We start from the raw sequence: 24,810 nt of genomic DNA on the forward strand, positions 1-24,810 counted from the left end.
CGCCGTGTGATACGGCATACATATACTAATTGTTCCGTTAATAATGGATCAATGTCTTAATCTAATAATCGATTAGAAATATATTGAAATGACCGATAATCATAGCTTAATATTTCGCCGCTTACAGAGGCGCTGCTGCAGTTTGATTTTGTAAGCTGTTGGCCTGCAGACAATATTTTGGAAGTCTCGTGATCGCAGGTAGCACGTGATATTTCAAACAACAGTCAGAGGTTAGGCGCTACCCGCGGGCATTGAGCGCGAGACAAAAATCGATCTTGTTTCTACCAGATGTTATTGTTCTGTTTCAGGAAGATTTCTCAATAAATTTCAAATAATAGGACAATTTTAAGTATACCAAATAATCAGCTTTCGTTTGTCAATACAGCGATAGGATTGCATTAGTGGAATAGATATGCATAACGTGCAAAACATTTTGCGATTTCTGTTCGTATGTGTGGGGACATGTATGCTATATATTGATGCAAAGGAAGCAGTTTTGACAAAAGAACCAGCTCGACCAAACATTGTCTTTATTCTTACTGATGATCAAGATACCATTCTTGGTGGCCTGGTGAGTATTGAGTATGAAAGTGCTTTATACTGTTATATAATTAGGAAACTGAGATATACATTCAAAATAAGAATTCCACAATGTTTGAATGGATTATCAGCCTACACATACAGACATATGAATTCGTTTCATTCTTGTTTGTTTTGATAAACTCTCTACTTCCCAATACTTCATTTTGTTTTTCTGTCCCAATTTTCCCCATTATTCTGTGTGTTCATTCTTATGTTTCATGTGTCCATTGTTCAGTTGTTTGTTTCGTATATTTTTTTTAGGGGAGATCGAAATATTCTTATATTTATAAATCCAATTGCAATAACAATTAAGCGTGTAATTTTGTTTATTTTTTATCTATGGCTGCATACTTGTATAGTAAAATTGACAATGACATTTTATTTTTGTATTTTTCACACTTCTTAAATTTTTGCCACCTGCTTTCTGCTTTATGTCAGTATTTAATCATTTTGTATTTGTTTGTTTGTCGGTTAGTCAAGTTGGTTAGTCTAAGTTTAGTGCCACTCAGAATTCGCCTCTATTAGGAATCACCAATGCATGATTGCTCAGCTGAATCTCATACATTTTCAAAATGTTCCGTACCATTATTTTTATTTCCCTGTATATTACATGTTAAAATTATATCAGAGTTGATATTCCAGTTCATTACATCTGCATATATTTAGAATGTATGAAATTTCAATATTGAACACAATTTTGAAATATGTAAAAATTTGCATTTAGACGCCAATGACAAAAGTGAAGAAATATCTTCAAGATGAGGGAACTTTATTCACAAACATGTTCACTACAACTCCAATTTGCTGCCCAAGTCGTACTAGTATATTGACAGGTTTGTCTTTTGTATAAATAGCATGAAGGTTTTTCTTTATTACTTATCGATCTTAAGATCGATAAGTATGTTGATAGGTATTTGTCTGTTTGTTTGTCTGTCTGTCTGTCTGTTAGATGCACGCAATATCTCACGAAAGCGAAGTTGAATCTGCTCCAGATTTTGCATGTGCATTCATCATAGCTCGGATCAGAAGCCTTTTGATTTTGGATGGATTATGTCGTATAATTAGCGAGTTATTAATTAATGATCGAATAAAATATCATTTTTTATCCCGGGAGTGAAGTCAATTAGAATGCCTAATCATATACCGTGCCATGGCTTATCGTTCGTTACCAGTCCATGCGTATGAGATTAGTCAGTCAGTTTTTGTTTCAGGTTCATGAACTTAGTGGGGGAGGAAGCCATAGCTGACGAGCATGAGCCACCCTTTGGCTGTGAGGAGTCCAGTAATCCTCTCGCACATAATCACCCGTATGCTGGATTCGAATAATTTTATTTCGCCAGTATTAGGTTTGCTCCTATATATATTTATTTGTAGTTCATACAATTCTGCATATAGCGTCACATGTTTAGTACAGGTGTTTCTCAAGCCTCTAGAGCAGACATGGGCAGACCACCACCCTCGGGCCAAATCCAGCCCGTTGGGTAATTCAATATGGCCCGGCTGATGCTGCCACTTAAATCAAATTTTGATGTTTTAGCTAGAAAATAGCTCAAGGAAATTGTTGTTATTAGGATCAAATTTGGTAATCATGATGTATGCGCACCGAGATGTCGCACCACCTGAACCCTAACCTGTTACATAACCTGAGTTCAGGTTGTGCGCCATCTTGGTGCGCATACTTCAGGAGGTCCTTAAATTTAGTTTTGACACGAGGTTGATTGTTTTCCACTTTTGCTTTCGCGACACTGTAAATATTGTCTATAAAAATGTAGCTTTTTACTTCACACTTACATGGCCCAGAAGTCTGGGTGGGCAAAATATTTGGCCCCTGGTCCGAAAACCTTGCCCATTCCTGCTCTAGAATGTTTCATTGGGTTTTTATTTCACCAAAATCACTGGTTCAGAGAGTACACTGATGATAAACAGATGGGAGCTAACAGCCAACTGTAAACTTTTTTTTATTCATTATCAACCACTTTTCACCTGAACATTTTGTAAATGTAACCTCTTCCAACTGTCGCTCAACAGCATGTTTCAATCATTCAGGTCGATATCAACACAATCATGACACACTTAACAATTCAATCAGTGGGAATTGCAGCAGTAAACTCTGGCAACAGGCAGGTGAAAAAGCCACCATTGGAACTTATGTTCAATCTTTGAAGTATCACACATTTTTCGCAGGAAAATATTTAAATCAGGTGAATTTTCTAAGTATTGTGAAATACAATTGGGGAATTTCACTCTCAATTAACCAATAAGCATGTATAGCTTTGAAAGTCGTGTATACCCAATATGTGATTAATCTTCTTATTCTATTCTAGTATTCATCTTCTATTGGGATATTACCAAAGTCTCAAGGATTCACTAAAATAGTGTACATGTACTTTTGTCTAATTTCAAACAATTGATTCATATTTTGGGACAATACAATGTTATTGCTAACCACTTGGTTATTTTCTATTAAACTTCCATCCCATGTTATTATACATTATGTTGCCGATTTTTCGCATGTCGCTGACTTAAAAAATGAATTTATCTTATATCATATATTTTATATGTTGTTGAGATAAGTAGTTATTATACAAATAGAAGTGTTGATTTTTTCAGAAACAGATCAATGCCTAAGTGGGATCAATGAGTTAACATTATTAGCGATGGCGTACGGTTACAAAGTATATTAAATACTCTATTCAATTACATTATAGACCTTTTGAATTGCGTTTTTTAAGTATTAGAGCACTGACATAAACAAATGGCATTCATGGAATCCTATACATTCATGTGATTCAATACAATTTTATATTTTGAATGACTTTGACATGTGATGCCCAATTGCATTATTTAGTTCAATGATGGTCTTATTTACTATTTTGCAATTTCCATTGTATACAATGGCAATGAAATATAATTGTGTTTGCAGTACGGTAAAAAACAAGTCGGTGGACCAGAGCATGTTCCGCCTGGATGGGATAAATGGCTTGGCCTGGTAAGAGAGTTTTGCTATTTCCTTTCTTTCTTTGTTAAAATATTATTGAATACTGTGTACGTGCTGTCAATATCATTTCAAGCATATGATGTTGGGTCTAATCATCCCAGGGATTGTTTGTTCAAAAATCAAATTATTTTTATTAATCAAATTGGAAAATAATCCCAAGAATAATGGTCCTCAAGCCATTAGCAACCCTTTCAAAAACTTCAGAATCTGTTGCCTGCAAAGCCAACGAATGATAGCAAAAGAATTGAATACATTGCTGTCAAAAATAAAAAAAATCGATTTACTTCCCAAGGCCTTTGCGTGTGGTCCTCCTAAGTAACACTCTGTGACCCTATGGACTTTTCCCCGAGCATCGACTTCCTGTTTACTTCGTGACATTGGCCAATCAGCAAGATGCAAAAAGTGACGTAACAATGCTCCCTTTTCGCATCTGCTCAGACACTTTTCTCACTCAGACAGATTTTTAAGCGTGGTCGTAAACATTACCTCGTCTGAACTCTATTCGTGAGTTTTCTGCTGTGTTTCGGAAACTTGAATATAAATCAGATAATTCAATGATCCCTCCGTCTTCCTAGAAGTGTCAATTTGATTGCAGTAATAAAAAATTAGTGTAGAAATAGCTGTTATAGACTAGGCTAAAATTCTTTACCGGTACTTTTAAAAAACAGATTGTTGTAAATCATAATGATGGTTTGTAACACATACCCCATTTTACAGGCGCCAACTTGCAAAAGCACCCGAGCCCCGATAGCCCCGAAAATTTTGAAGTGGTAAGGTTTGAAGTATAGAAGGAATTTTTCGGGGGTCAAAGGTCGAGGGAAGGTCCATTGAGGGGCTGAAGGCCCGGTTTGAGAAACCCTGGCATTGTCTATTGGGCATTGATCAACTTGAACCTTTGCATAGTCGTCTGTTCAAAAATCAGCCTATTGCCCACTGCAAAGGAATATGCTTTCTCACTAATTTAGTGGGACAGTTCACAGTATATTTGTAATCTTTATACTAATTTATGTAATAAAAGGATGATAACGCTCAACCAAACTTTAAGCAAAAATACATCCAAGATCATTTGACAGTTCTTTGGATTTAAGAATCAAAGAAATAAGTATATTTTGAGAGCGATATGCAACAATAATTAAAGACGCAGAATAAACAATATGCAGCACCACTATTAGGGAAGTGCACGAAAACATAATGTGGTTTTAATTGGTTTCCACAAACAATTTGTATAGCCACTGTATTCCGCTCCCATTACTAATTATGTAAATGAACCTTGACAATGACCGGAATTCCAAAGACTTCTCAGTCTATTCATTCCCTGAGCTTTCTAAACAGAAAAGAAGAAATCATTCTTCATCTTCGGGTTATTAATGAAACCTGTGATATATTTCGTTGTGCGACATGATGTATTCCATTTCACAATATCTCCACAAATATTTGGATTATAATTAATGTACAGAAAAAGACGAAATGTTTTAAAGAAAATCAGACAATTTTTGAGCACTGATAATATATAGGCAAAGCATATACCAACATCTTTGTTGTAGATAGGACCCAGATTTCTCAGTTATAATTATCTTCCAATAAATCTTCGCATTATTTTCCAAGTCTTGTGAAGTTAATGTAGAGTTGTAGTTCTTAGTTTCTTCATTTATAGCATACAATGAGTGCTTTAAAATCAGGGCGTTATTTCTTTTTAAAATACAGGTTTGCAGCATTGAATATGGATGGAATTCTATAAATTGATATAATTGGTGAATTTTTATTGCCTTGGACTCTTGAGAACACCCCGGCTTTTGAATTTTTTTCCAAAGGCTGTTGATTGCTGATTTATAGTTTTCAAGATCCAGGGATTGTGTTTTGGGTGAAGCATTCCAGTGAACCTTCTTTACAACTTCAAGAAAACGGTTTTGAATCTTTTCAACCACTGTTGTGAAACATGGATTACTGATATATCGACTAAACACAGTAAAAAGTAGTGACATATTCTGTACAGTATCAGTCAAATAAGTGACATCCCCAGCACAGTTTTCACAAAGTTTCTGATAACAGTTGCACAAAACTAGATGCATTGATCTGAATATATGGTCTCTTACTTCTCTATCTTGCTGAATTACATCTGGCGAATTCATCACATATTTTCCATACTTTACAAAATACCCAAGATATTTTTGTGTGTGTTCCAGTATGGCCTGGCAGCACACTTTGTAACTATCGTAACGTTTCTCTGTGATAGGTGGCCTTTCACATGCTTTGATTGCAAGTACAATATGCTCCATTCGTTTTTCAAGATCTTTATAACAATGTGCTATACACATATATGTGTAAACGAGCGCAGTCTTGTGGTCTTCATATTGATTTAACTTGCTTTCATAAATCTGATTTGTTAAGTGAAGTGTGAAAAGTACGTCAGGTTTCCATCTGAAATGGCTTTGAATGTTATGGATTTGCGCTAACAACTCTAAAATATGATCTTTCCCTATGTTAATAATTTCTTTCGCACATATTTGTACCAAGTTTAACAAAGTTTGTCTTGTGCTTCCGATTTTTTCCATGGCTAAATTTGCTTTCGTGATTGTAAATTGATCCATTAGTTTTGAATGTACATCCAATGCCTCATGTTTTGTGTTATCCACGTATTTTACAACTTCTTGCAACGACATAGAATGTAAAATTGCGTCTGATCTCCATACGGCCATCCTCTCTTCCCATGCTATTCTTTTCATTTCTTTTTTTTCCTGAGGACTCAAGTCCGGAATTATTTTATTTCGATATTTTATCCAATCTTCAGTGTGTAACAGTAGTTCTTTAAATCTTTGCTGATGCCACATATTTTTACATATCATGGAATGGTACCGACAATGATTTTCCCAATTATCATTTTCCTCAACCAGTTCTTTAAATTTGAGTATCCATGTCTCGGATTTGCGAAAATGTACCATTTTTCGTTCTGTTATATTATTATCCATACCAATTTTCATATGAACCATCGCTAGGATTTGACAAGTCTCTTCATTTATAACAAAATCCTTAGATTGTACTTCGCTTTCAAGTTTGTTCATGACTTCATTATACAATCCAATAGCCATCATATCTTTTGCCTCAGCATGCAAGTTGCCTTCTTTTATACTCTGTGTTTCTTTGTATTCAATGATGGATTTGACATATTCACGTAAGGACGAGATGACCTCAAGGCAGTTCATGATGCATTTTTTGTTGGCAAATTCTGTCAGTATCTCTGATGAAATTTCACGGCCCTGTTGGCCTTTCAAAGCATAAGTTTTTGCACGGATTTCACATGCTATTGTAAAAGCATAAATCACTTTCTTGTAAAATCGCTCAGTTTTACAAAATTTACGAAAATAAAATAAAAACATGATCGTTGAACCTTCAAAATACCCATGAAGTCGTGCGAGATAGAGCAAGATTGTCATTATGGGCCTATATATCTGGCTTTTTATTTCATGATGCGTAGGAAGAAATGTTTTGGCACCTGAAACTGATTCGTTAACATTATCAATCAAGCTCTTACGCAATTCTTCATTCGTCTGAGACTTACTATAATTCTGTATAGTTTGGATCTCGCATAATTGTCTGAACTCATTGTAGAGTTCAGTATCTCCATAAACAAAGCAAGTTCTGAACAAAAGATCTTTTAAATAATATCCATTTTTAATATGCTCCCCCGCTGTTAAATACTTTGCCATTCTATTTGCCGGCTGTATTAGTTCAAGTAAATGCTTCTTATTTTTTGTAATCTCTTGACGTCCTAATGGGATATTGCATGAATGTGGGGCTCTCCCGTCAAATGAAACTCCGCTTGGTGTGAACATATCAAAATACCAATTCTTTGATTTATCTTCTGAATATAAATCATTGATACTTTTAATGCCAACACTGCGAATAAAAGTTTCCCCGAGACCGATTATTATGATTTGAAAAACAACAGCAAACCAACGAAAATATTCCTGTGCTTCCTGCTGTTTAGGAGAATTTTCTATGTAATCTTCCAAAACAATAACATGCTCAAAATCAGAATACAGCGTAATTTCCGCTCTGGCTAGTGACCCTAGACCAACTACAACGAAACTGCATGGGGCATCTCCTAGAATAAAAACACATTTAGCAGCGGTATATTGCATCAATCGCTTGTAATTATTCGTGTTCTCAAGCATGAGGTTGAAAACGTTGATTGTTTTTTTCAATTCTTTTTCATGACGAATTGTTTCTTCAAGATCATCTTCTAGCACATCGAATTCTGCGATGCGCTCACTTTCTATTTTTCTCAATAAATGAAATTTCGCCGCTACACTTCCTGATATTTCCATCAAATTTTCATCTTTATTTTTTGCATTGCATTTTTCAAGAAGCTTGATGCCCATAATATTGATCATTTTTCTAACTTTCTTACCCTTATTTTGATTTTTCAAGTGCGATTCAAAACGGATTCTTGCCCCATGTAGCAAAGCTGCAGATTGAATGAAGAACAATTTCTGATCCATTCCTTTGCACCTAAGATCTGTTGCTTTTATCAAATACAGTGTTCCCATTTTGAACAAAATTTCTGCCGATTCTTGCAGCTTTGATTCTCTTTCATCACCGTATGGAGTGCACACTGCTTTTAGCTGTTCTGCAAGTTCTGTCTCCTCCTCTTGATAACTAAGTTCTTCCATTCTTCAATGTTTTTTTCACAACATTAATATACTGTCTGCTTTTATTATAGAACTCCCAATCTTTGCTGATATTTTCCTCGGTATTTTAGTCAGTTTCTTTTTAGTTTGATATGTAATCTAGTATTTCTAAACGCATTATTAAAATCAAATAATTAATTTTTTACATTTACAATAAATTAATCAGTAAAATTCTGTACTACCCGCTTTGATAAATTCAAAGTAAAGGTTGAAATATTGTTTTGGGAAAAATGACTACTCTAAGCCTGCGAGCCTCTCCCCTTTGTTACCAGTCCCATGTAGTGCATTCTACAGAAATATGGACTTGATCATTACCTCATCAGTATTTCCATAATTGGCTAGTATATCAATTCAAATCTGAAACAGTGAAGCCAAAGTTTGATTCTACTAAAACATTTTAATGGCTAAGCATGGCTAATTTTTTGAATAAACATCTATTTCAATTTCTGGATTTTCAAAAATTACTCTCATCTCGAACTTTTATTGTAAAGCTTCAATTTTGCCTGAGCTAAATTTATATAATATCTATATAATAACTAATATTTAACATTAGTACTGACTGAAGACCGAACACTGGTATACAGCTACTGTTCTTCGATAAACCAACACACACGCTCCCTCAAAATAATTGTCTATACTTGTTTACTTGTCAAATCTGATACCAACAAGGTTATAATATAAATTTCTGAAGTGAGTGCCCTCAAGCACGTACTGTCTGGTCTGAATACGATACTCTAAGATTACTTATATGGAATGCAGTTGGGATTACTCATTAACTTTATTTTGTGTTTCAATAATAATATATATTTAGTGCCATATTTGTCAGTGAGTATATATATATATATTCATATAGAATTATGTAATCAACAAAAATATGTATTAGAACTATAGGCTATGTATTCGTTAAAAATTGGTGAGGCATTTAAATGCTTCTTGGTAAACTGAAAGCTACAATTTTAATTGCTTTCAATCAAATTTTAGAACCTGCACGATATTCAGTTCGGGATCCCTGTGACTTCCCTTTGCCAGTAAAACTAAGTTCTTATCTTTTTCTAGTAATTTGAGTATGATTGAATAATACTGGTTGGAAAAAATGAACTTGACTTGTAAACACTGTTTTGTATTTCCACACTCCTTATCAAGTAATGTTTATAGTGCCTTATTTTATTTTTCTAGGTTGGTAACTCGAGATATTACAATTACACATTATCTTACGATGGAAAAGCAGTGAAGCATGGAGATGACTATCACAAAGATTATTTAACTGATTTAATAGTAAGCAATAATTTAAAGTGTTTTCAATCCATATTTTGAGTCATTGTTTGATAGTTCAAACTCAACTCAAGAGTTTAAATTTGATAATGTCTAAATACAGAATAAAACAGTGACTTTCATTACAAATTGTCTCCCACAATACTGCCTATAGATTGAAATAACTTTGCAGATACCTATATTCAAAACATTTTTAACTTATTGCTTATCGTTATAAATTATTTTTTCAACACAAGCGATACTTAATAACATGAACAGTTCAACCTCTGGAGACCAGCATGGCAGTATTTTTACCCAGGAGGCAATGCTTTATTAGTTTTACCCATAATGCCATACCTGCTGGCTTAGTAAATGTATAATTAGTAAATAACCATAACCAAAGTAACTTCATAGACACACCAACAGAACATGAAAAATGCAATTAACAATATCATCATATTGTTCTGTCATTGGTCAGTTGATGAGCGGGCAAATAGTATCAGGGAATATTTGAGATTTGCAGCCCAATACCGTTGCTCCAACTATCTGCCAGTGTTGGGAGGACTGACCTAATCTAAGTTAAATAACCAAAGCTTGAGGGGGATCTTCATATGAGTGCGACTGGGGGAGGGGTGGGGTTCAACATTTGAGGTACTCTACTTCTTTTTAAAATTACTCCTATCCTTTATGATAGATGAATATACTTCTTTCTTATTTAGGCCAACAGATCGGTGAAATTCATCAAAGAACGAAGTCAAGATGTTCATAAGGAACCTTTCTTTATGATGATTTCAACTCCAGCTCCACATAGTCCATGGAATGCTGCTCCACAATATAATTCAAGTTATGTGAATAACACAGCACCTAAGACTGGGAGTTATAATAAAAGAGGAAAAGTAAGTGAGAAAATACCTCCTGCTGAACGGTAGCTCAGTAGATATAGCGTTACATGTATGGTTGCTTTTGCATGTCTGAATACCCTGAACTTGTTTGAGTCTCATGGGAGAGGATTATGTGTTAAGAGGATTGCTGGACTCCTCGCTGTTATAGAGTGGTTCATATGACTGCTGTTTGGTTACGACTTCCTCCACCATCAAGTCCATGCATCTTGACCAAATAACTAACCAACAAGGACATAAATCAAACAAAAGGCCCTGGTTTGTCATATGATTGAATCATCTTATGATATTCCTGTACTAGGATTTCATATAAAAAATTATTGAACTAAAGATATCTTTCAATGCTATGACAATTTAATTGGTTAAAAGTTAGATATGCTCGATATATTCAAATTTCGAAGAAATATTTAGTTCAAGATGGGTATTAGTGTGATGGCCGATTAGATTGATAATTAGTTATATGCATTATCTGATTTTTAAAAATTATGAGTGCGTTTTACAAATTGAAGATAAAAGTTTCCACTAAGATGGATTCAATAAAACTCACTTGTGAGCAAAGTAGCCATCAACTTACGTATTGCAAATATCTGCAGTAAAAAACATATTCAATTCGTCTTCTGTAATCCGTAGTCTATTTTTCACCATACTGAGATGAGATTCACTGAGATGTTGGTTGCTATCCTAACTACAAGCAACACTAATCAGCAAACATTTGAAAATTTTTTATATGGTGCCATTCATGCCTTTTGCTCCAAATATCTAATGTTATGAAAGGAGTTCTGCTGCATTGCCTACACCCTGGATGATGGCATAGGATTAGAACCTGAAATGTGTACTCTGTAATGCCGACACAGTTAAGTTTCACGCTTCAATCGCTAGTACAGAGGTTCCCAACCAGGAGCCTGTTGCCCCCTGAGCAGTTCGGGGGGGCCACAATTCTAGGCGCAGAATGGAACGGGGGCCATGTGTGCTAAAAGTCTTTGGAAAGGGGCCACGAGACATAAGGTTGGGAACCACTGCGCTAGTGTATTGCGCAGCACACTATTGGATCACAAGATATCTATACTCCACAAATTCAAAAATTCCACCTGCTGACTCATCTTTCGTTGTTACAGGATCAACACTGGTTAATGAGGCAAACTAACATTCCAATGAAACCAAATTCTACACAAATGGCTGACGATGCATTTCGGTATGTAATAAAAATCTTCCTGTTTGTAATTTTACACAATATACCTTATATAGCAGTGTTTCCCAACCTTTTATGGCTTCTAGATGCGTTCAGCACTCATGACCCCATGTTAATCATTCCAGAAATATTTATATTGTTATTTTGATTGGTAGATTCCAAATTCCATTATGTTCAAACAATTCATGCTCAACAAAGTGAAAACACACTGTGAAATTAGGAAAAACGATGAGTTTTCTTGTGAAGTCAAAAGTAAAATCAGTTTTGCCTTAGCATTGTGGCCCTTTTCCAACTCTGAGTCACCTATGGCAAACTGCTGAACATCTCATTTGTTTTCAGGAAGAGATGGAGAACACTTCTGTCTGTAGATGATCTTGTGGAAAAAGTTGTGATGACTTTAGATTCAACTAAAATATTAGATAATACTTATATTATTTATTCATCAGATAATGGATATCATTTAGGTAATGTGCAATACTACCGTATGTTCGATCAGGTGTCACATATATTCCATCTCTAGTGTTATGTTATGGAATAATGAGAGAGAGAGAATTTATTTTCCGTCAAACCAGAAAACATGGTAACGATACGACCATTCACGGTCGACCATCTGAGTCAGTTGCCGCCCAATACAAACACATGAATAAATAAATAGACCCATTTTCTGAGGAATTGACTGGCAATAATAATAGCTTGAGAATATTAAGTTACTTGATATATCATATCAGCATGCATGGTTTAGTATTATATATTTTGAATCACAACACAGGGTTTGAGAACTGCTAATCCGTTGGTGCCCAAACTGTGGGGCTTGCCCCATATGGGGGCGCATGCAATTATATGAGGGTGCGTGAAGCTAATTAAAAAAAATTGTGTTAGATTTCATGTTGCCTGACCTATTTTTGGATATTTACATATCTTTTTTTTTTAGAGATTGCGATTTCCAACCACATATTTTCAGCGTGTTTTTGAATAAAAGTTATTTTTCAGATGGGAACCATTGAGCTAATCTTTGTATATTTTTTACAGGGCAATTTGGTCTACCCATGGACAAGCGGCAATTATATGAATTTGATATAAGAGTTCCATTAATTGTCCGTGGGCCTGGAGTAGCCAAGAATGTAACGAGGCCTGAACCTGTTTTGAATATTGATCTTGCTCCCACTATCATTGATATTGCGAATGGAAGTTCTGGCAATTTTCCTTTAACTATGGATGGGAGGTCGATTAGACCGTTGTTTCAAGTAAGAATATTGTTATTTGAGTAATCCAGTCATATTAGGCATTTCAGACAATGAAACTAGTGACTGAATGCATATTGAATACTGTTTTCTAACAACTCTTGTTTTCTATGTCGGTCAGAAATAATTATATGTGTTCTTGTCAATTTGAGCAAAGTTTTTCACGAAATATTTCAATATTTAACAACTTGAGAAATATTTTTTTTCGAAGGTATTTCATACTGACTGTTGCTTTTAATAGGACATTATTATAGACAGTTCGGATTCGTAACCAATGGACAAGCAGTTCATTGAACAATCTTTATTTTCATCCCTTGTTAGGAAATGTCTACTTGCTTAATCACTTTCATATAATTTTCAGGCCAAATCATCAAAAAATGCTGCAGATACCTGGAGAAAAGACTTTCTTGTTGAATATCAAGGAGAAGGGTTTGCAGTATCAAAGTTTTGTCCTCAGCTTGGATTTGGTGTCAGCGTAAGTACTATGTATTGATCTATTTTCAAGCCATAATTAGTCCTCTGTTCTTTCACACTTTTATGTGGACAATAGGTATACATAACATGGGAATTATTAGGAGATATTGTGTCATATTTGAGCATTGATTCTCATTTGACTTGACTTATGAGTGAATTTTACTTGAGGGGGAAAAATTGGCATTAATACATGCTTTAACTGTAGTTATGTGAACTTAACACAATCAATTTCAGGGATTTACACCTACAGGTTCCTTTTTCTTGTCCAAAGTTCTTTTTGCCGCTTGAAGCATTGTTAGTATATGCTTAGAAGTTTTTTTAGGTTAGGAAATTTTAGGTGGTGAATTGGAGATTAAAAAGTTGAGACCCTAGTCCTGAAATCATGCGGATCTAATAATGGCATTGATTATAATTGTACTGAAACATGCATGTACACGTCTTATGTAGTTGCCCTAATATTCAAACTAGCCATCTATATATGACAACCCCACATCCCCTCTACAGAAGAGGTCATTACTTACCGATCTTAAGATCGATAAGTATGTTGATAGGTATTTGTCTGTCTGTCTGTTAGATGCTCACGATATCTCACGAAGGCGTGGTTGAATCAGCTCCAAATTTTGCATGTGTATTCATCATATCTCGGACCAGAAGCCTATGAATTTTGGATGAATTATGTCGTATAATTAGCGAGTTCTTAATTAATTAGTGATTGGACACGCGGTGTCACTATAGAGTCATGAATCGAAACCGCAGTTTCGATCGATAAGTCCTAGGTCCCCGACCGATATTCTTGCCTAAATGTTATTGGGACCATACAACCATCCCTAATCCTAGTATTATGTAGTTTTGTATCGAATTCCAGGCAAACAGAAGCATTGTGTTATTCATTCATTGTGTTCATTATTTTCTAAAATGACATAAATAGAAATACTCGCACAGAATACATAGTTCTAACCTGTTGGACAGGCCTATTAGGATAGTCGAAACATTCGAATCACACACAGCACTTATCAAGATCAAACAAATATATGAGAATTTGCTCATGTCCCTTGCAAAGTCTGTTATGCCTTCGAATCATAATATTTGATCATGGTATTTTTGATATGCACAACGTAGTACTACTCAAACTGTATCCTTTTCTGCCAACCAATATTTTTGTTTTATATTACTTTCCAGCAATGCTTTCCTGACTGCGTTTGCGAAGATGCCTACAATAACACATACAGTTGTGTTCGGACATTAGATCCCGGTTCTCCTGATAAAAATATTATGTATTGTGAGTTTGTTGACTCAGAGACATTCGTTGAAGTGTATAATTTAACCTCTGACCCCAATCAGTTAACGAATATAAAGGATACTTGCGATCCACAGGTTAGTTGCTCAAATTTCTTGTGTTAGGAATAAGTCTTGGAGACTAAGAAAATAACTACAGTATATTAAAATATCGCTGAATGTTATAAGGGATGGAAAAGTGATTTTTATAGTCATCTTGTATTGCTTCCTAAAGATATCTAGCTTTATATTGATTCACTGATAATTGAGTTTGAGTACTCTGATATATTAGAAATATTCTGTCTTGGGACATAACACAGGTTTTCCTTACTTGTTCCTGTCTTCCAAGGTGTTCTGGAATCACTTCTTCTTTAGGGGCTGCAGAATGTAAAATTCAAATTTTGTTCTCATTTTGACCTTTGCTATAGTTTTGAAAGTAACTGGGAATCACAGTATGATTAGGTTATCTGTCAGTTTAATGCACTGTTATCTACCAGTTTTATTATTTACCTATATCTTCGTTTATAAGCCGAACCCCTAAAATGGAGAATTTATAAGAATTTGCATATAAGCCGACCCTACAAACAGCAACACGCGAGCGATCATGTGTATGACAACCAATCCCAGACTGGTATCTATGTCATAGTGTACCAAGCGCTGCTTCGTGTGTGTACATGTACGTTCTTATTGTGTGAACTTGATGAAGCATGATTCGAGTTGTAGCTGTTGGAATTAAGTTAGCATAATGTCTTCTTTGGGTGCGATCAGAGTTATGCGCTTATAAGCTATTAAACCATGTTTTGCTTTTAAGACCTCTGACATTTTTATTTGCAGCTTCTTGTTCGAATGAATACTCGTTTAATTGAGCTTGGTTTTTGCAACGGAGCATCTTGTCGCTCATCAGGTCGATATTCAAAGAATGAACCTGTTCATCTTACTAAGGAGGACATAAAACGAATCAAAGAAATAAGTTTTCATCATTCGAAAAAGAATGAAATAAACTTGGACTTTATATGAAACTTTCATTGCAATATATCTTACAACTTAATTTCTCATTTGTACTCCTTATGAAGCTCACATGCAAACTGTCGTGCTAATGGAAACTTCTATCATCAAAGTGTATGTTGAGTACCACACATTGAACTTGAATAATATATTCGCTAAGACTGCGATTTTTCAAACTACTGATATACAATTCAAATATACACTCACTATTAGTGGATTGGATAACACACAGGGAAAAATTCGTTATGAATGCTCTTTCTCAAATATTGCAATACTGCTTTGCACTGTGATACCCTTCCAAGGGGAGAAATAATACTTTTGGAGCGCCTAGAAATTTGTCTCTGATCCGATTAATGTTCTAATGCTGGGTTGGATCATGCCTTTTAGAGGCCACTTTGGTGCTCTATATATTCAAAATATAAACATAATAATTCATGCAAGATGCATCTATCAAAATGGAAAGAGGCAGCTTTGCGGTCGTGGGACTTAAATCAGAAATCTAAGGCACAATTGAACAATCGGCTATAAAAATTTCCCCTTTCCCTGATTCCATGACCTACTGTACTTCCCTATAGTCATTGTCTTAAACGATTGTTGTTTGTATTTGTCGTCTTATATTTGTTGTGATAGCTTTGGTCTTTTATATTCTGCTACTTTGCAAGTTCATGCGGTTCCGTTTTCTTCCTGATGTTACTATGTGCAATCATTTTTTATTTGTGAATAAACTTAATTCTTCCGTCACATATTCATAATGAAACATTCTGGCTCGTCATTGTGAAATCTGCAATATTTCAGTATGTTCTTAAGTAACTGTATTCTGCCTAATTTTCCGTCAGAATTCATTAGAAATTCTTCATTTTCAGCTCGTATTATTATCAAGAAAATTGTACAGGCAAAAATTATTACTTGATTGCCTTTGCTGTCATTACATCAACTATTTGTTTAGGTTCTATTATACTGTTATTTTTGTTTTTTTAATTGCTATTGCCCAAATTTTTTTGGTTAAGATACCGTTTTGTTCTGAATGCTAGGCAATAAGCAATTGTCCTATTATTTTAAAATCCCAAAAGAGGCCTTCAATCAAGTCCATGTATTTCATACAAGTATCCTTTACCCGGCATGGACTGGTAATCGGACGACAGACTCCAAAAGGTTCAGCTGCCTTATTGACTTTTCTCCCTTTAATTTGCATAAGGCTTGAGACAAACGTTTGTTGTATCTACAATTGGTTGCTCCATGAAAAAAAGTACATTTTTTTATTTGTTATTTACCTACAAAGTGTTGTTTTTGTGTTCTATGGATATTGTATTTCCAAACCAAATAAATTATTCACTTGATTCATTCTTGCTTGGTGGTTTGGACAAGTATCAGTTTAAATTCGTTGGACACCGGCAGTTGACCTGAAGTTGACAAGACTAGGCTGATTCCAACTGTTTGGGTGCAAAGATTTGTCTAAGGCAAGCCTGGTGATTTTAATTAAACAAGAGTCTGCAAAACTCGTTTTCTGCAGTGAGTAGACTAATTGGAATAGTTTGATCCCCTCATAACTATGACCTGGTCTTGATTATCAATCAATCAATTTTATTCGGTCACTCTGATACAAACAAAACACAAAACAACAACAAAGGGACGAACAAAATACAGAGGACCTGGAGGACGGGCATAACTTAATAAAAAAGTTAAATACGTACAAGTACGTGCCCGTCCCCCAAAAACAGGCAAAACACAATAAATTATTGCGCAAAGGGAGCGCGGAAATGGATCCTGGGGTAGGAAAGATTATCTTTCTTTTAAAAATAGTTGGTTTGATCCAAAAGTCAAGGAGCAAACTTACCGTACTTGAAAATTCCAACTACCTTTCTCCCACTTGGCGTTGTTTTTCCTTTTTTTATTAATTACCAAGCGCCTACATACATAAGCTGAAATTGTGAGCTGGTAATTACCATAAGATCACAAGCCAATTCCTACAACGGATAAGGGCAAAAAATAATTTAGAGATAACAGCGGGTTATTAATCTATTGTCAATGATGATTCCACCGATTACCTTAATTACTACTAATTGGTCTAATTAACGAATAGGGTTAATTATTTAAAAAACATTTCTTGAGCTATACAAGTAAGGGCAAAATTTTCTTTAGAGATAACACCTTTTGCCAATGACGATTTCATTGATTACCTTAATTATTACTAATTGGTCTAATTAACGAATAGGCTTATTTATTTAAAGAAATAAATTTCTCTAACTACACTGCTGAGTTGGTAAATAATGTGAGATGAATGTCAGATTCAACGCCAAATCGGTTTGAGGATTTTGATTTGATAAGCAACTCAACAAGCAGCACTTGCACAGATGCTAGAATAAGTTTGTTCAGTTGCTTGCTTTTTAAGTCAATCGGTGGAATAATCTTTGCTTTGCTTAATCTTTGCTTGCCTAAACTTTGCAATAAACGCATTGGTGTCACCTGCGTGCGCTGTTATGTTACCTTTGATAACTTGACCGGGCCAAAGGTATCAATGATGTTACTGCCTGTTCACCTGGTCGTTTTGGAAGATCGAATAAATATAGTCCTATAGTGAGCAAAATCGCAACTATTCGGCACTTTGATCGCTTTCTCTACCTCCAGCATATCCTAAATGAAGCTGAAACAGCTATCTTTAGTTTTCTGCATCAGTAATACCTGATTTCCAATGGAACGACAACTTTGAATCTTATTCACTCCAGGTTCTTCCATCATCAAGTCCATGCATCGGAAACAAATCACTGGCTAACTAATCCCATACCCGACATGGACTGGTAACTGGACGAGAGGACGTGGTTCGCCATATGATAACGAGGTCTTATATCTTTCCTCTCCCACAGGATGAATATGCGAATTCCATGCTTATGAATCCCAAACCATGTCGATTACCGAAACAGACTCCAGATTTACCCCAAAAACAATCAAATGTACCTGTTGTTATATTTTCCGCATGCCAAGAAATGCTGATTAGACAATGTGATACAGCAAAAAAGATACATTGCTTTAAAATATAGCTGAACTAGCTTCCCAAAAATGCATCATTCCCTCATATTTAAAACATACCACAAGCTATTCCAGTTTTTTGAGATAGTATTCCATTTTAATCTAACTTTGCTATCTAGACCTCGAGCAACGCATGTAACTAAACAATACAAATTTCCTTTCTACACAGTTTATTGCACAAATATATACAATTTCTAGATCTTTTTAACAAATAGATAACAGAAATATGGCAAAACCAGATAGCAATGCAGCTAGAGTCACCACAAAACTCAAAACAGATTGCTATCAGATTTTACACAAACTTTAGAAAACAGTAAGAATCCTTACACCCAACTTATCTGCACCAAATATTCACCCCAAAAAACAAACTCACAATCAATTAAACCGAATAATTGTAAGTCAATATGACTAAAACTCGATTAATTCTCATCTTTTCCTACATATTTATAGACAGGAAAAGATGAAATTGGTTAAACAGCGCCTTGTGAGATGGACATATTAACATTATGGATTTTAGACTTTAAAACTGATTAAAAAAAATTTGAACGATTTTCGAGTTCTTTGAGACAATATTATATTATGTGTATATTTAGAAAATTTTCTGAGTTATTATATTTTCGAGTTCTTTGAGACAATATTATATTATGTGTATATTTAGAAAATTTTCTGAGTAAAGATTACAGAGTAGTTCAAACAAAAACAGAGCAGCAATACACAACTTTAGACTTTTTACAAATTGTTCGCACAGAGGTTGTCAACTACATTGGGCTCCGATTGGAGTTGAACAACGCAGCGTCATTATTTATGTTTGTGGTCTAACATAACTCCATGCTGAAATGCGGGGGCCAGGTGTATGTAATCCATGTCAACCTGGCCCCAGGCCCACTGGGGTTGCTAACCACGAAGGGTTAACAACCTACCAGTGAGCATTTACCTTCCTCATCCGCCTCCAGCCGCGGGTGGGGGACTGGGTGAACCAGCCCCGCCCCTAAATCCACCCATTCTTCTCCTTGGACCACCGGGTCCTCCTGGCCCACTGCAAAAAAAAAATTTCAGCATATAATAAAGGATAGGGTAGGATTTAACATTGGTAATAATGGTGGTAACTGAAAGACATTATGCCGTCTTGATCATGCACTAAACCGATGATATGCAGTCTGATGGACAGTTCAAATCCGTAACCAGTTGTATGACTTGTTTGGTGAAGGAAGCCATTAGTGACCGACAATCCTCTTACATATATCAAAATCGTCAATTCGAAAAGTTAACATATTGATTGATAACAAACAGCCTGCTGATTTAGACAGGGACAGTGAAACTTCTCTGTGAATGGGGTTACATAAATTCTAGATTCTGGTTTTAAAATAGTTTGTTTGCAGCTTGCAGGCATATGACCTGATGAGCCTCAACCAGAATTACCATATACAGGTGGTAACAGACAGATGCCAGTAATGGTGAGGCATTTAGAGGAATATCTTGTACATAAGCGATAATCATTCAATGTTTTCTATCGCCATACGATAGCAGTATATTTTTGACAAAAATAGGCAGAGAAGCAGTAGATTTCAAGCATGCAACAGGTTCCTAATACCCGATTTAACCATACGACAACTTTATTTTTCAAAAGCCCATGTCCCCTGGATTCATAACATAAATTCGAATGTACTAAATATCCCATAAAATTCTCTTATCGTGCTACATATGTGGGTGAGCAGTGAGCACCATTCCAAAAAAAAAAATAACACCCATGGAAAATTCACCCATATTCTAAGTAAATATTCAAAATTGCGACTTATATAAAACACAGTCTAATAATAAAAAAACCTACCTTCCAGGCCTACTGGAATAACTTGAATCCATTCCTCGTCCTTTGCTTGTTAAATCTGGTTGAATCATTGTCTGGAAACTGGTGAAACAAGAATAATTAATTTTTGGTGAGGGACTATTTGTTACCTGGGCAGCCAAACTAGAGTAAAGTTAAGTGGAAGGCATACAGATTCATGAAGGCTGGAAATGAAAGAAATTATCAAATTGAAAGCTCAAGTGATACCTTCAGAAAATATGTCTGAGTTTCGTTTCAAGCCTTGATTGGAGAGTTATTTCATAACTAGGGACGCCCAGGCAAGTTTATTTGAATAGCTTAATCTCAATCCAAAATTAATAATAACAGTCTTAAAAACATAGAGAAATCTTTCCATTTGCAGGGAAATCATTACCAGGTAAAAAGAGCATTACTGATTAATCTGACAAAACATAAGAACCATCCTGATTATAGATTATTATGATTGACAGGCATGCAATATGATAGCATTTACATATTTATCTCAGGGGAGAGGAGAGCCGATAAGACGACCTAATCATATGGCAAACCACGGCCTCTCATCCAATTACCAGTCGATGTCGGGTATAGGATTAGTCAGCCATGTATTTGTTTTCGGAAGTATGAACTTGATGGTGGAGGAAGCCGTAACCGACCAGCGGTTACATGAACCACCTTACGACAACGAGGAGAAGAGTCTAGCAATCCTCTCGCACATAGCTATCCCAGCATGGGATTCAAACATGCAAATCCACGCGAAGTAATCAGAAGTATGGTGGCGAGCGTATTCCTAGCACTTAGCACGATGCGCCACACCGCTGAGATGATCAATAATAATTCTGATCAATGGTCAATAATGATTACATCGAAATATATTATAAAGGTTTTTTGAATTATTGAAGCAAAGGAACATTTGTAATGAGCTAGATTTGCACCATGCATAATAAATATAATAAACTTACAATAAAACAACAACATTAACAAGACCCCAAAATAAATCATAGACAATGGAAACTCTCCATGGCGATTGTTGCGTCAATGATTGTCCTGGGAAAGAAAAGCCTCGTTTAATTCAAAATAAAAGTAAAATCACAATAGAGAAATGTTCGAAAATCACACTCCTTTTTCACCTTACATACGCATTTGAACATTGTATATTGCTATCAAAATCAGTTCAAATGCAGTGGCCAATGTTGTATACAAAAGCACTTCTGCAGGTCCACTCAATATTATTCATAAGTCAGTACAAGAAATAGCATTCCGGTCCAGATTCAAATTGAAATATCGGTAATGCAAAATTTTGCAAATGTACTCATTTATAAGTATAAGTTTATTTTGACTCAATAAAAGATGAAAAATTAATTGATAAAAACAAAATAAATAAAACTGAGGCAAAATTTGTAAATAATCTGTAGCTTATATCTATAAGCATATGTGACATTTTTATATTATGGGAAAATTTATGTTGCAAATGAAACTGAAATGATAGTTGTGGATGTTCAGTTAGTTAACCAGTTACAAATTAATACAATTCAATAAATATCCATCTAACAGGGTGTTTTGCATTTTTGATTGCGTACAGAAAATTTTTCGAATTGTTAGCAGATGAGCATTATTATTGTATGAGAAAGTGAAAAGTTTTGCATTTTAAGGAAAGGCTAGGCTTGTGTCAAATCAAAAATCACCAATTATGCACTTATTAAATTAGTAATAATCTTGACATGTTTTTACCAGATGTTATTTAAAAACTGTTATTCACTGTATCGATCTATCACAAGTTATAAGTTTCATTAACTAAACTTGTAAGCACCATTTTTAATTTACTAACTTGATCTATTCATGTCTTGGTTCATAAGTATAAGTTTATTTTTTGACTCCATAATCAGCATAGAATAATTAATAATCAGACAATAAGATAATTGATAAGAACAAAATAAATAAAACTGATTACTAAATCGGGACGCAAACAGACCCTATTTGTTGCACATTATAGAAATGACTGTTATATACAATCACGGTTATAGGATTATGACTAGGCTATAAAAAAACAAAGGTGGACCGATCTAGAAACTGCGGCCATTTTGTAATTAACATACTGGTGCTGTCAAACTATATGCTACAGTACAACTGCTTTACTGTACAAATATACAATAATTTGATGAAAACAAGATAATCAGAATCAAAGAAGAATTATATTTATTCTATTGTGACTTCAAATAAAAAAACATTCAACATTAAAGTGTCTGTAATAAGTACGGTATTAAAATGACAGGTTCCTATTGCGAAAGAAGGATTGCTCTGCCATAGAGTCTACAACACCTTCTGATAAATGAAGAAAATAAAAGAAACAAATAAAAAAAGCAGAAACAGATAAATATTCTGATTCAGTTGTTTTCAAACTTTTTTGTGGGGTAGAATCACAATGAACATTCTGGGGGCACGAGGAACCCCTATAAAATTGATTATATGTATTTATTTCCCAGTATATAGCGTAATTATTATCATGGAATACGCCAAGTGAAAATTTGAAAAAACAAATTCAGAAATTTAACGAGTCCGGACAAAACGGTTCATGGCCGTTCAGACTAAAAAATATTTATCTGCTCATTAAACTCATATTATATAGTAAAAAATCTTACCTCCTGCGACATAAGGCATCCTGATTTTTTTCTAACTTGACCCACTACGAAGTATTAAATGTTTAGCTTCCCCTTTTTCGGTAGTTGCTTGACAAGAACCACCTCCACTCAAAGATACACACGTAAACAAATATCAGGAGTCACGTGACAACACTGAAAACGTGACTGGGCATAAATATTTTGCCCGATTTCAATTTTTTTCGACAGGGAGGAGGGCCCATAATTAGGGTTACCATATTTTTTTACTTTAAAGCGGGACGCCTCCGGTATCTTTACAGTTTCCGATTTTATTACCTAGGCTTACATTTAAGCCACCCCGGCTGTCTTCATTGACCATATTGTCATCGAGAGTTCATGCGCATATTCTCTGTCTAAATATCGAGTTAAGTTCGAAAAATAGGAAGGAATAGACGCTAACGATACAAATGATCCGAATTCAGATTTTTTATGTACAGCAACAGGAATAAAGAATAATGAAATAGTCTGCCGTTTTCAAGTTTTGAGAATTTACGTATTCGCCCAAGCATGATTTTTTTCTGTAGATAACGCCTTTAAAAAACGTTGTTCAATGTTACATGAACAGGACCAATTAGAATTGATTTTACATGTGATGCGTTCGCTAACAATGTTAGCGGGAAACAAGGAAACAAACAAAATAACGCATTCACCTTCAGTAAGTACGCTAGCGTTGCGCTACACAGCAACAACAGTAACGAGAACATGTTCGTGTATTATGCTGGATGGCTGAACGCAAAATCGGGAAATTTGGCTGACTTGTCGGGACGGCGGGACAAGACGCTAAAAAGCGGGACTGTTCCGCCTAAAGCGGGACGTATGGTAATAATATAGATAAAACCCAGAATAATAATCTGCCCCGACTTTTCGTCCATTGTGGGCCGCATGTTCTTATCGATCCCACGACGAAATTTGCTTTGATTGTTACCGTGTTTCCCCAAAAATATGACCTACCTGAAAATAAGACTTAGCCTGAATATTAGGAATTATTTTAATATACTGTAAGCCCTCACCTTAAAATAAGACCTATAGTCCGTAGCAAGAAATCTCTCCTACACGTTTATTAATCTATGTTTTGCAGATATTTTGAATAAAAACGTGTTATTCATAAGTAAATGGATATCGGTTTTTATATTTTGCATACCAGTATTTGAAAATATCGTAATTCTTTACTTTGTATTTTTGTTTTTGATAATTTAAAATAGAAGACATCCCCGAACATAAGCCCTAGTGTTATTTTGAGGAAGAAATTTGAAATTCAATAAGACAATGTCCTAATTTCGGGAAACACGGTCGTCTGCACATAAAAAATAAAGCTCGCTTTGGTCGGCATACGTCACGCTAGCCACAAAATTATTTAATCCGTCTGATTGCTCCAGAACTCAAACACAGGCTTTACGGTACTGAAACTTATGGCGGCGTATAGTTACCAGTTTTCTTAGCGGATAAGCTTATCAATCAGTCATTTATTCGTCAACTCCAATGCAAACTTGAGCACCGTGGTTATCATTACTGTACTAGGTTTTTGAGCAGAGATCTATCGACAGAATATTGCTGTCGGCGCGGCGGTGTGGCTCAACGGGCTAAGCGTTAGGAATACGCTCGCCACCGCACCTCTAATTACTCTGCGTGGGTTCGCAGGTTCGAATCCCATGCAGGGATGGTTATGTGCGAGAGGATTGCTGGACTCCTCGCCGTCGTTGGGTGGTTC

At 35.3% G+C, this 24,810-nt stretch overlaps 2 protein-coding genes across 3 annotated transcripts; one reads left to right on the plus strand and one right to left on the minus strand.

Moving 5' to 3' along the window:
- Nucleotides 1–361: 361 nt before the first annotated feature.
- LOC120327862 (N-acetylglucosamine-6-sulfatase-like) lies at nucleotides 362–16,943 on the plus strand. Of its 2 annotated transcripts, XM_078114433.1 has the most exons (12): nucleotides 364–571; nucleotides 1,307–1,415; nucleotides 2,629–2,783; nucleotides 3,506–3,571; nucleotides 9,445–9,543; nucleotides 10,239–10,415; nucleotides 11,534–11,610; nucleotides 11,947–12,071; nucleotides 12,637–12,851; nucleotides 13,210–13,323; nucleotides 14,502–14,696; nucleotides 15,432–16,943. In XM_078114433.1, exons 1-12 carry the CDS (start codon nucleotides 413–415, stop codon nucleotides 15,612–15,614), a joined length of 1,674 nt encoding a protein of 557 aa, XP_077970559.1. In that variant the 5' UTR covers nucleotides 364–412; the 3' UTR covers nucleotides 15,615–16,943. The 2 variants fall into 2 exon arrangements, with proteins under 2 accessions (XP_077970560.1, XP_077970559.1); XM_078114434.1 differs by lacking the exon at nucleotides 3,506–3,571 and having other exon boundaries at nucleotides 362–571.
- Nucleotides 16,944–18,779: 1,836 nt separating this feature from the next.
- On the minus strand, nucleotides 18,780–23,245 carry LOC120328571 (selenoprotein K-like). The gene is made up of 4 exons (XM_039395099.2): nucleotides 23,085–23,245; nucleotides 21,408–21,492; nucleotides 20,455–20,532; nucleotides 18,780–19,662 (listed from the first exon to the last, which is right to left on the minus strand). The coding sequence occupies exons 1-4, from the start codon at nucleotides 23,101–23,103 to the stop codon at nucleotides 19,566–19,568; spliced, it is 279 nt and encodes a 92-aa protein (XP_039251033.2). The 5' UTR covers nucleotides 23,104–23,245; the 3' UTR covers nucleotides 18,780–19,565.
- Between the last annotated feature and the right edge of the window lie 1,565 nt (nucleotides 23,246–24,810).

The sequence above is a fragment of the Styela clava genome, chromosome 7, assembly GCF_964204865.1.
Source record: "Styela clava chromosome 7, kaStyClav1.hap1.2, whole genome shotgun sequence".
Taxonomy (NCBI): Eukaryota; Metazoa; Chordata; class Ascidiacea; order Stolidobranchia; family Styelidae; genus Styela; species Styela clava.